The 12,967-nt window shown below is 46.2% G+C and overlaps 1 protein-coding gene across 3 annotated transcripts in view; it reads left to right on the forward strand.

The window, feature by feature from the left end:
- Positions 1–9,765, forward strand: part of MKI67 (marker of proliferation Ki-67) — a 53,537-nt gene extending 43,772 nt beyond the window's left edge. For all 3 annotated transcript variants that reach the window (XM_088452206.1, XM_088452205.1, XM_088452207.1), the window contains 3 exons: positions 3,121–3,207; positions 3,444–5,024; positions 7,521–9,765. In XM_088452206.1, coding sequence (XP_088308332.1) covers positions 3,121–3,207; positions 3,444–5,024; positions 7,521–7,609 — 1,757 coding nt within the window. In that variant the 3' untranslated portion in view covers positions 7,610–9,765. The remainder of the gene's footprint in view (positions 1–3,120; positions 3,208–3,443; positions 5,025–7,520) is intronic.
- Positions 9,766–12,967: the final 3,202 nt, after the last annotated feature.

A 12,967-nucleotide genomic window follows, 5' to 3' on the forward strand; every position in this document is an offset into this window, starting at 1 on the left:
GTATTATTCGTCTCTGTTTCTGGTGCAGAAACCCAATGGTTCTCATCGCCCTATCCTCAACTTGAAGTCTCTGAACAAATTCCTCAGAGTTCCCAAGTTCAGGATGGAAACGTTACGTTCCATCATTCTGGCGATGGAACCGGGGGATTACATGGTGTCCCTGGACATCCAGGACGCCTACCTCCATGTTCCGATAGCATCTTCACACCAGCGGTATCTGAGGTTCGCTATCCTTCAACACCACTATCAGTTCCGGGCGCTACCCTTTGGTCTCTCCACGGCACCGAGGGTGTTCACGAAGATTATGGCGGTCATGGCCGCACATCTTCGGAACCAGAATGTACGGCTGCTGCCGTACCTGGACGACCTCCTGTTGCTGGCGAGCTCCCCGGAGATACTGCTTCAACATCTCCACCTGACGATCGCTTGCCTGCAAGCACACGGGTGGTTGATAAATTGGAAAAGTCCTCTCTGATTCCATCACAGCGGATGGTTCATTTGGGAGCCCTGCTGGATTCGCGTCAGCAAAGGATCTTCCTGACTCCGGAGAAGGTCGCTTCACTACAGCTGCGGATACGCAGTTGCCTGAGCCGTTGCCGCCTGTCGGTCCATTCGGCTATGAGAGTTCTGGGGTCCATGGTGTCGACATTCGACATGGTGGAATTTGCCCAGTTCCATTCCCGGCCCCTGCAGGGGCTGATTCTATCAGAATGGAACGGGTTACCTCACCGGATCCGCTCTCAGGTGCTGGTGTTGTCTCCGGACGTTCGGCTATCTTTGGCTTGGTGGCTTCAGACAGCTCATCTGGTCGAGGGGCGCCCATTTTGGATCCCGGACTGGGTCCTGCTCACGACGGATGCCAGTCTCCGGGGTTGGGGGGCAGTGACCGGCTCTTTGTCGCTTCAGGGTCGTTGGTCAGCGGAAGAAGCACTTCTCCCCATCAACATCCTGGAACTGCAGGCAGTATACAAGGCCCTGCAGTCGTCCGGCCCCGCTCTTCATGGAAGGGCGGTACAGGTGCAGTCCGACAACGCCACCACGGTGGCGTATATCAATCACCAAGGCGGAACTCGCAGTCAGGCAGCGATGTCGGAGGTGTCTCGTATCCTGTCTTGGGCGGAGGGTCACATTCCAGCGATCTCGGCGGTCTTCATCCCCGGAGTCCTCAATTGGGAGGCGGACTTCCTCAGCCGTCACGACGTGCATCCCGGGGAATGGTCGCTTCACCCAGAGGTGTTTCAGCTACTCGTGGACAGGTGGGGACTGCCGGAGCTGGACTTGATGGCCTCCCGTCACAATCACAAGTTGCCCGTTTACGGGTCAAGGACAAGAGACGCAGGTGCAAGTCTGGTGGACGCGCTGTCGGTGACATGGACGTTTCACCTGGCGTATCTGTTTCCTCCGATATCCCTGCTTCCTCGGGTTCTGCGGAAATTCAAGCAGGACGGCGGCATGCTCGTGCTGGTAGCTCCGGCGTGGCCCAGACGTCCTTGGTACTCCGATCTGAGGAGCCTCTCCATCGACGCTCCGTACCTTCTTCCTCAACGTCGGGACCTGTTGTCTCAGGGGCCCTGCCTTTACCCGGATCTGGGTCGGCTGTCTTTGACGGCATGGCTCTTGAGACAGCCGTCTTGAGGTCTCGGGGCTTCTCCAGTTCGGTTATTGGTACGATGCTCAGGGCACGCAAGCCTGCTTCAGCACGGATTTATCACAGAGTGTGGCATACTTACTTTCAGTGGTGTGAGTCCAGACTTTATGATCCTCAGGTGTTCCGAGTTTCTAGGATCTTGGAATTTCTTCAGTCAGGATTGGATCTCGGCTTACGCCTTGCATCTCTGAAGGTTCATGTGTCCGCCTTGTCCGTGTGGTTTCAACGGCGGATTGCAATACTACCAGACGTTCACACCTTTTTCCAAGGTGTTCTCAGGATCCAGCCTCCCTTTGTGCCTTCTGTGGCTCCTTGGGACTTGGCGGTGGTGCTACGGGTCCTGCAGGGTCCTCCGTTTGAGCCTCTTGAGGCGGTGGAGCTCAAGTGGCTGACATTTAAGACGGTTTTTCTCCTGGCAATTGCTTCGGCCAGGAGGGTGTCTGAATTGGGGGCGCTTTCCTGTCGCCCTCCTTTCCTGATTTTTCACCAGGACAGAGCGGTGCTCCGCACTCGTCCTGAGTTTTTGCCCAAAGTGGTCTCGAAGTTCCATATTAATCAGGAACTTGTTGTGCCAGCTTTTCAGTCCCCTGATCTTTCAGCTGGTGAGACTTCCTTAGATGTGGTCCGGGCGCTTAGAATTTATGTAGACCGGACGGCTTCGGTTAGGAAGTCTGATTCCTTGTTTATCCTCTTTGGTTTTCACAAGAGGGGTTGGCCTGCCAACAAACAAACGTTAGCCCGTTGGCTTCGTTCCGTTATTTGTGAGGCTTATGCACAGGAGGGCTTACCTGTGCCAGCCTCTGTTAAGGCTCATTCCACTCGTTCTGTGGGTCTCTCTTGGGCCGCTAGACGTGGCGCTTCTGCTGTTCAGCTGTGTAGGGCGGCCACTTGGTCTTCAATTCAAACGTTTTTGAGGTTCTATGCGTTTGACACCTTTGCCTCTCAGGATGCATCCTTTGGGCGCCGGGTACTCCTTTCAGCACAGGAGCGTCCCCGCCCTTAGTTGTACTGCTTTGGGACATCCCCAAGGTCAACCCTGTGGACCCCCTATGGACCCTGAAGTAGAAAACAAGAGATATGGTAAGAACTTACCTTTGTTATCTCTGTTTCTACGAAGTCCATAGGGTCCACAGGGCGCCCGCCCTGACGCACCTGGCTTCAAATGGGCTGTGTGGCTGGTCACCGGTTTTCCGTCTCCTATTGCTGTGAGTATGGTTTCTTGTGTGTTCCTTCTCTCTGTTCCATATTCTCCTCCGGCCTAGGCTGCTTACCAACTGAGGTGCCTGTGGCTCGGGGGCGGGGTATAGAGGAGGACCCAAGTGCATCCTGGGAGCTAAAAGCTTAACTGTGTGGTGCCCATGGATCCTGTTCCAGCTATAACCCCAAGGTCAACCCTGTGGACCCTATGGACTTCGTAGAAACAGAGATAACAAAGGTAAGTTCTTACCATATCTCTTGTTTTACTGCTTTAGGTAAACTCAAATCCATTGTGGAAGATAATAAAACTTCACCTGTCCGAAGAGCTAGAAGACTTAAGAATGCCGAAGCAAAATTGTCAGGTGAGCAGAGTATTTAGGCAGACTTTGGGGTTTATGTATCAAGCAGTGGACCAGTGCAGAAGTTGCAAATAAGCACACAATCATATCAGCATTTATAAAGTACAGTTGATAAAATAATAAGAGCTGATTGGTTACTATGGGCTACTTCCCCACTGTTGATTTTCACTGCTTAATATATAGGCCCTTTTATTTGTATATCTGTTAAGCCAGCAGTAATCCATTTATTTTATTTATAGATGCAGATTCAAACATCTCTAAACCAGCAGAGATTTCAAAAGAAAACGTCAATGATGATGCTAATGACCTTGCATCGGTAAAGAGTCCAGAAACGAAGAGTCTCAAGAGATCAACTAGGCGGGGAAAGGATTTGCCGCCCAAAGAATCTACTGAGGTGCAGGCTACGACTTTACGTGGAAGGCAGAGTAGAATTGCTTTGAGAGATAACTCCGTTGGTACGGGCACTGTGGGCAATTCTGAAACAGTGTTACCTGGAACTGTTGAGGTGTCCCAAAATGTTACACCAACTAAGGGAAGGTCTAGTACTGCAAGAGAAAACCGTGATATACATGAGCAGAAGCAGGAATTTATTGCTCCTGTTACTAAACAAAGAGGAGCAAGAAGAAATCAAAACTTGCAAGAAAGCTCCAACCTTAGTCATGAAGAGCAGACCAAACGGGACACCATCATAGAAACTGAAACTTCTACAAGAGGGACACGGGGCAAGAAAAATCTATCTGAGATCAATAAACCCCAATTAGTTGAAGTAAAAGAAAAAAGGTCAGCAAGAAGCAAAGCATTACAGTCTTCAGATGAACAGCCTATTTCTATTGAAAGTTCATCTAGAACAAAATCTGTACAATGGCACCCTCTAGTGGTCACTGGTGAAAATGCAAAAGGTGAATCGACTGCACAGGACTCTAACAAGGTATCTACCCGTGGTGGTAGGTCTAAGGGAAAAATCAGACTTGATACAACAGATCTGGTTGTCCCAGCTAAAAGGCCTCGTCGGGAGACACGTCCAGCAAACACGGAGGAGAAAATGGAACAGTCAACAGATTCTCCCTCTCTAACCCTTGTTGCTAAAGAAGTTCCTGATAAACGTAATAGAGGAGCAGCAAAATCACAAGAGAGACTATCGGAAATTAGCACTTCAGATTTGCCCAAGACAGAAACGCCAAAGAAAACCGGCTTGGATGTAAAGATTTCCGCTGATTCCCAAGCAGCTGAAGAATTGGGAACTAAAAGGAGTACTGGTAGAAGAATGCTTAAAACGCTCGATGTTCAGTCATCCTCTCTCGTTGCGCCGAGTGCGTCCAGTTTTGAATCTTCAGAGCCTGTGAATCTGAAGACCTCAAAGCAGACACGTGGACGAAGGGCAACATCTAAGGGATTGAACAGTGAAAATAAAGAAGCCGAGACGCTCCCTGAGCACTTACCGTCTAGAGGAAAAAGAGCAGTGGCTGGTGATAAAGAGACTCCTACTGAGAAGGAAAGTAAACCGTCCCCTATTAAACCTAAAACCCAGAGGAGAGGTGCTTCGAGTAAAGAGAGAGTCGATGAAGCAGTGGGTACTTCAGTAAAACCCGCCAGAGGAGTAAAAAGAAAGATTGTAAGCGTTGCAGCTAAAAGTGACTTTCCTGAGGAATCTCCTTCCCATCCCAATCTAACTACGCTGCCAGATATAGTAAATAGCCCTGCAGGTCGTGGTAAGAGAAATACAAGGAATACCAAAACACAGAAAGGTGAAGAGACACAGACGACATTGACAGAAAAGCAGGTGGCAACAGCTAGTTCACCAGCAAAAAGAAGTAAAAAAGGTAATTTAATTTATTTGTTTCCCCCCACTTATACAAAATAAATATATATTTATATTTTATCTCTCTCACACCACGTTCTTTTACACCTTAGGCCGGTTAGCCAACTGTCGTCTAAAAAGTTGAGATTTGGAAATTGCTAAATTGTGCATGCTTAAGTGCTGCATTGCTACCTACTGAAATTTTACTAATTTTCCTCTACTCCTAGCCAGGTCCCCAGGGGCTGAACCATAGAGCAGTTTTATCTGGGGCTCTTAGCATTGTAATTATTATTATCCTTTATTTGGCACCACAAGGGTTCCGCAGCGACTCACAAAGTACATTAGCAAATGAGCAAAGTCATAAAACAGCGACTTACAGTACAAGACAATACAGAATAAGAACATGGTTTATAAACATTGCTGCAGCGATCATAACACTCAAAAAAGCAGCAGGGCGTCAGCTGCCAATTAAGTGTCCTTGTAGAGAGTTTTGAGTAGATGATCGTATGAGTGAGGGAAGGAAAAGCACGTAACGGAAGAGGGCCCTGCTCGTGAGAGCTTACATTCTGTAGGGGGGGGTGACACAGATAGGGTAGACAGTGAGGAGGAAGCATTTATGCAGCAGGTTAGAATGGGAGCTGGAAGGATTTGAAGTAGTGAGTCTTGAGACCCCGTTTGAAGATTTGTGGAGAGGGAGAGAGTTCCAGAGGAAGGGAGCAGCATGGGCAAGATCTTTGAGGCAGGAGTGGAAGGAAGTGATCAATAGGCAAGAGAGCTTGGATGCATTTGTGGGAGAGGGAGGGAGATTAGAGTGATGTAGATGAAGGTGTGGTGAAGTGATAGGGAGAGGAGGGTGGGTGCTGAGCTTAGTGGTTGGGTTGTAGGACCATTGTGGGGGAGAAAAGAATGAAAGAGGATTAATGGGAGATGAGAAGTAGGGAAGCAGAGGGGAAGCATACACAGACAGAAGGTGAGGAAGAAGGTGGAGGAGTCTAGGGGGAAAGGGTAGAGGTGGGGGACCAGGGAGCAGAGGTGGGAATAGGGGGCAGAATAAAGGATTAGGTAGGCACTGAGTAAAGTGAGAATTTGAAGAAAACATGGTCACGTTGTGGATGAGGTAAGAATAGTGTATGTATGAGAACGACCGTGTTGAAGGTTTTTAAAAAATGCTGGCGAAAGAACACCGTTGGTGAATGCGTATGCTTGATGATTTTTTTTTTTTTTTGAGTGGAATATACATGTTTTGAAAATGAGTAATAAAAAAAGTTCAAAGTTGTGAGGCTAGGCAAAAGCAATGGTAAATCAGACCGTATATGCAAGGTTTAGAGGTTACTTTGCATTGGTTCAAAATTCAAATAAGAATTTTAGTTTTTAGTGAAAAAAGAGGCAGCACAAATAGTAGCAAGTGAGATAAATGTCTTTGCAATGACCAGACAAAGGAGTTCAGTGTTGCATGTCCTGGCTATGCAGGCAGCAGGTGTTTGTTGTGAAGAGGTAGTGAACTCACACTTGATGCTCCATAGGTGTCCATATGCTGTATTGATAGCAGTTTAGTTGTGTTTAATTAAATGTTCTTTGTTTTCCTTCGGTTTAACACTAGTCTAACGCTGACATGTTCCCTAAAATCTATTTTTGCACTTTTGATTCTGCACTTAGGAGTCTGCTAACTCCAGCCAAGGCTAAACAGCCTAGTGAATGATATTTAAGTAGAGATGTTGCCAAGTGTGCATCCTAATTAATGACAACCCCCCCACTGGCCAGCCAATACAGACCCAGCAATAAAATGGCTTAAACATGTAGCACATACCAAACATTTAGGACTTTAGATTGTGTGTAGGCATGATTGATCTTAAGACTGGAGATAGTACTTATAGCAATTTATATACAATATTATAAGACTGCAGCAGACTTCAGATATTAATTTGTCGATTACCTAAATCTAAAATTCAAATCAGCACATCAGTAGTAATGTTCTGCAGCAGACTTCAGATCATTACAGCAATTTAAAGTGGTTGCCCCTTTTAAAATGGAGGGGGGTACTAATCATAAGCTTCCATGATCTTTGAGGTAGTTTGCTTGAAACAAAGCTGGGTAAACACTGGTAATCGTTCCAACTTTACCAACGGTCTCCCTTGTACCTGGAACAAGTGATATTGAGCGTGTACACTGTGCAGTCTTGCTAACGACCGAACGATATATCACATTTATACGTATATAATGAAACTTATAAGTCACGACGTCCGGTTGGCCGTACACACCAAACGATGTGCACCTTATTGCTAGCGTTATCAGGTTTGATGTGCAGTACATCAAACATGACAACGTTGCCAGCAACCGCAGGTACCTGCATATTTAGCGAACACACTGAGTGATATAGGTGAATTAAGCCCGACATCGCTCCAGTGTGCACCTTGCTTAACTTTAAACCTATATGGTTATAAAACAGTATGAAGGTTTGATGTAAAGTTATAAGTACACATGCTTACGTTATTTTTTTTTTTCATGTACTTCTTCCCAGAAACCACCTTGACTGCAGCTCCTAAAAAAGGGAAATTAGATGAGAAGTCAGCTGCAAAGACCAGAACAAGCACACGAAACCGGAAATAGCGGAACTCGCCCACTATTCACGATTGTAAAATAACTTCAAACCTCTTCAGATAGATATTACGTTTTAAATGTAACTTAAGTTACTAGATGTTTTAAATCTTTAGCACTGCTTCTTAATTCAATGAAATTGTACATTCATTTTTTTTTTATATATATTCTAATTTTTTTTTTTTTAATCTTCGTCATGAAAAGCTGGTTTTAAATCTTGTGCAGGTAACTCTGACTGGAAATTGGGGAATACTTGTTTGCCATTTCCAAAATTAATTTTTATAACATGGTTATTCTTGCGCTTTAACATTTAGCTTGGTTTATATGTTTAATAAATGAAACTGCCAGTCTATATTTTTTTATATATATATTGAGGTTTTTTTTTTTTTTTTTTTAAATAAAGTATTGGAATGATTGTCACATTTTGTAATTTGCCTTGCTTAGTAAATGCTCATTGTAATTCATATCATTCCACTCTGGCTAAGTCTGTAGTTACTTAATGCCAAAATCACCGTCATGTCTTAATAATCTGCCATTTTAGACCTCTGAACCAGCTATTTAAAGGTTTTGTTTTTGGTTTGTGCTATCTAATATATCCTGTCAAACTTGGTAGCTGAGATAATGTTTGGTCACTGCTGTTTCTATTTAAAACATTGAAACGTTGAGATCTGTGGAACTTAGGAGCAGACACTTAAAAATATTTTTACAATGCATAAAGATGAATTAACATTTTATATTAATGTTTTGTGGCTTGTGGTGTGAATATAGCGTGTTTTTGTCCTTTTTATTTTGACGTGTTACTGTTCACAATCCATTTTGAAAGGCTAGGGAATGTTAAAGCACAGTAGAGGCAGCCACTATGAGCTGAATCCAATTTGATGTGGGTACCTCCAAGGAACTCTGTTATGCCAGTTGTTGCCCCAGGCCTGTAACTGGTTCCAAGTCACGTGAATATTATGGGACGCGACTGCCTCCAGTGTCTAGTACTCCTTTCACACAGGTAAAATTACCCGGTAAACACTTTTACCCAGTAATTTGCTGAACAACACAGGGTTTTTTCTGTGTCCAAGGGTGTAATTCCTGGCTCTCCGACCCTGGTTTTTTTGCAGGGTCGAAGACGCTGGAGTTATGTCCTGGGTTGACCCTTTCACACAGCAAATTACCAGGTAAAAGTGCTTTACCCGGTAATTTTCATTTTCCTGTGTGAAAGGGGTTACTAAACGGAACCTGTGCTTCAATTGCTGGATAAAAGCCTGGTCTTTTGCTAGTTTCAGTGTGAAAGTGGTATAAGACAGCTGCTTATCAAATATTGGTAATATTTAAGACTGCTTTCCATGTTAGAGTTTTGTATATAAACAAAGGAAAAAAAATACATTAAATGCTATATTTAAAGTGATCTACACGCTGACTTTCCTTTTAACTTAATACCCATTAGTAATTACATTGGCAGATTATTTGCTTTTGTTTGCCGTTTTTTATGGGTAATGTAAAGCCTTTTACTTTGCTTATATACATGATGAAGTTTGTTTTGGTGAAAAATTGCCCCTTCCCTCCCCTTTATACCATACTTGTTTGTATGTGCTTGATAAGTTGGTCTACAATACATCTTGTGTACTGCTGCCATGAAACCTTGGCTTCATTTCTCTGACACTAAAGATGTGTATACACTAGGCAATCAGGAAAGACAGTCCGATTACGACATCGTAATCTACTGCAGTTCCTGATCACCTGTAGTGTGCACTGAACGATCAGTCGTTAAGTGCAGACACAGTCCATGATTCCTGGACATGCCAATATGTCATTATCGGCAGATTGGCCTGCATATTCAGGCGATGGACAATGTCGGAAACGACCAGCGGGAGCGCTCATTGCTGGTCGTTTCTGACATAAAAATGCACGATTACTGAGCGATTGTACGATTACGATGTCTTAATCGTGCAATCGCTCAGTAATATCGCCCAGTGTGTATGCACCATAACACTGCAATCTACTGCCAAATAGTAGTCATCTTGCAAATGTTTTGAAAAATATGTGGATGTTTCCCCTTTAAAGGACAGTATGGTCTTTAAGTATAGCATTTTTAGTTGTTACATTGTGTAAGTTGAATTTTATGAAACATGATTGCTTTGTACACACCAATCAATAAACTAAAATATATATTTTCTGGATGGTTAGTAAATTGAATATTAATTTTTTTTTATGACTAGTGTCCTTTCAATTGAATTTGAGGGTTTTTACTTTTTCATGGACAGGTAATCCTTACTACATTTTGGCTTAAGTAGTTGCATGCCAGTAGTAGCAAGAATGACAGACAAACTATATAGATATGGGGGAGGGCTGTTAACATCACTATAGCAGACTATATTGCTAATGCTGTTTTAGATGCAAATTTGGTCTTTGGCCGGTATTCCTGCCTCTTGTGTGGGATCCTAGTGTACTTCTGGCTTACAAGTTTGCGTCTGAGAGAGATTGAGTTCATTCCCTATTTGTCAGTAATGTTTACTGATCCTGAATTGAGGAAAACAATACAGGCATTGGTAGGAGCTTCTTTCTACCCGCTAATGTGTAAATATCTAGACCAGAGGTTCCCAAACTCCACCATTACAGTGCATGTTTAAAAGGATATTCATGCTTTAGCACAGGTGCCTTAATTAGTACCTCAGTCAATTTTATTTAACAATTTGTACTCCAGAATGTATATCTTTAAAACCTGGACTAATGGTGCAGTTAGGGAACCTCTGGTTTCTTCAGGGTCCATAGGCTCAACAGGGTGTCCTTGGGGCATAGCTGGATCCTGGGCACCACGCAGTTAAAAACTTTGCTCCCAGGATGCACTGGGACCATCCTCCTCTATACCCTGCCCCTGAGCCACAGGCACCTCAGTTCTAGTTGGTGCCTGACTGGAGTCAGGTTACTGTTTTGAGTAGAGGGGCTGTTTAGCAGCCCCAAAGCTGTTTTTAGGAGTTGATTGGTTTTTTTTCTTTTGACTCTGCAGAGCGGGTAGCAGCAGACTTTTCATAGGATGTCTGCGTTGCCACTCCGTCACCCTGCCAGTGCCATGACACCAGTACAGATCTGGGGATCTCATCGGGACCCCAGCGTCTGTGCCAGCCGGGCTCCGCGGGATTCCCTGGACTGCTGCCTGATATACTGGGACAGGTAAGAGCAGATCACCGCTTGCACTGATTCGCATGTTATGCAGCCTTTAACTCCGGTCTCTGGGGACAGACCAGAGGTGGTGGCAGGCCCCCCATACCCTGCATGTCCACTAGACCAGGGCTGGACAATTTTTTTCTAAAATCTAGGAGCCAGACCACTGTCCCTCCCTGAAATAAATTACAGAAGTGAATGAGGAGCACAGCTATATTAGTCCACAAAATGGATACAGTACAATGGAGGCCTCCTCACTGCTCTGCCCTGCTCCACCCTCCAGTAATAACGGACCACATTTCACAATTGTGCCAGGAAAGTACAACAAAACCCTCCTCCCCTCGTCACACCACTATCCCTCTAAAGCCACTCCGCAAACCCTGGCCACGCATAGACCCTACTACCGGAGAGCTCAATGCAGCTGGAGACAGTAGACAGCTGGGATGTGCAGGAGGATCTGCGTGGACTGGGACAGACAGCAGGGATTAGAGCAGGCCAGGATGGAGAGGAGTAGTCAGTGCAGGTCGGGATGGACAGAGGCACAGCAGTCACCGCAGATGACACTCAGCACATGCACTCCTGTGCATGATCTGAACACCTCAATACTATAGGCACGAATCCCCGCTGGGGCTGATGAGGATCTGCTTCCTCCCTCACTGCGAAATCTGGCAGACTGGGATTTGTCAAGCCCTGCACTATACCACCAGGGACTTGGATCTGGAAGTGGGAACCAGCTTCCCGGAGGTTAATTGGCAGCTTTCCCTGTTTAGTGGCTCCTCAGCGTGCCTTTCCGCTAGGTCTGGCATTGCTGAGCTGCTCTCCTACAGCCACGCCCCCTCTGAGGTCTCTAGCGGTCATTTTCTCTGGTGCATCGCAGGTCTCTGGACAAGCGTGTGGACCGGTCCCCCTGTATACCTCTCCCCTGGGGTTAGTGTATACAGCACTATAGCCTTCCCAGACACTGAATTTGGGTGGTTGATTGTAATGCAAAGGTGCAGTAAGTAATTCTATTTGCATTGTATGTGATGTATGCTAGGGCCGATGATGCATTGTCTGATGAAGAGGCCGAGTGCTCTGCTGCACCCACTCTGCTCTCCTGCAGGAGGATTTATCTCAGGTTGGGCTATGTGTGAGAGATGCTATCAGTTACCTGGTCCCTCAAACCCCCTAACAGGACAGGATCCCGCTTGGGCATTTTTCATCAGGTGCTGGCCTCCATTGTGGATTGCCTGGCGGTCCCGGCCGTTTTGCCCCATATGGGGTTACCCCAAACAGCTAGCCTTCCCTCTCAGGGTATCCCACAATTATTGCAGTCTACTCCTGGGCCTCAGACTGTTACTCCCCATCAAGGGTAACCGCTTTTTCTACTTCAGGGTCCACAGGGTTGACCTTGGGGTATATCTGGATCCATGGGCACCACACAGTTAAAGCTTTCACTGCTCCCAGGATGCACTTGGGTCCGTCCTCTTCTATACCCCGCCCCCGAGCCACATGCACCTGTTTTAGTTGGTGCCTGGCCGGAAGCTTTATTTTAAAGAGAAGTTTTTAATTTTTTTCTTTATTTTTTAACTATCGGAGCAGCAGCATGACTGTCCTTTAGGACGTCCTACTCCCCGCTGGCACCGTGATGCCAGTACAGATCGCGGCGGGACCCCAGAGTCTGTACCAGCCCGGCTCTGGGGACTCCCTTGGCTGCTGCTGGATCGCTGCGTGCAGTGGCCCGCGGATACTTTAACATGCAGTCAGAGGCCTCTGGTCTCTGGGGACAGACCGGAGGCGCTAGCAGAGGCGGTGGCTCCTCCTCTCTGAGGAATACCCCGCTAGACCGCCAGGGTAGTAGGCTGGAAGCGGGACCAGCAACCCGGGGGTTAATTGCTAGCCAGGGGAGGCAGCCTTCCCTGTCTAGTAGCTCAGCGCGCCTTTCAGCACGCAGTCTGGTGTCGCTGAGCTGCTCTTATCTCTCGGCCACTCCTTTTGAGGTCTCCGGCGGCCATCTTTACTGGCAGGCATCACAGAACTTCCAGGCGGTATCAAGTGGACCGGTCCCCCTGTGTACCTCTCCCCTGCTGAAGGACAGTGTACACAGCGCTATAGCCCTCCCAGACACTGAATCTGGGCGGTTGTTTGTAGCGAAAGGTGCAGTGAGTACTAACTTTTCTGCATTGTATGTGGCTAGTGCTGCCTGTCTGTGACTTATTCTCCTTACTGTCAGCTTATACG

This window comes from Taudactylus pleione, unplaced genomic scaffold (genome assembly GCF_031769625.1).
Source record: "Taudactylus pleione unplaced genomic scaffold, aTauple2 ptg000034l, whole genome shotgun sequence".
NCBI lineage: Eukaryota > Metazoa > Chordata > Amphibia > Anura > Myobatrachidae > Taudactylus > Taudactylus pleione.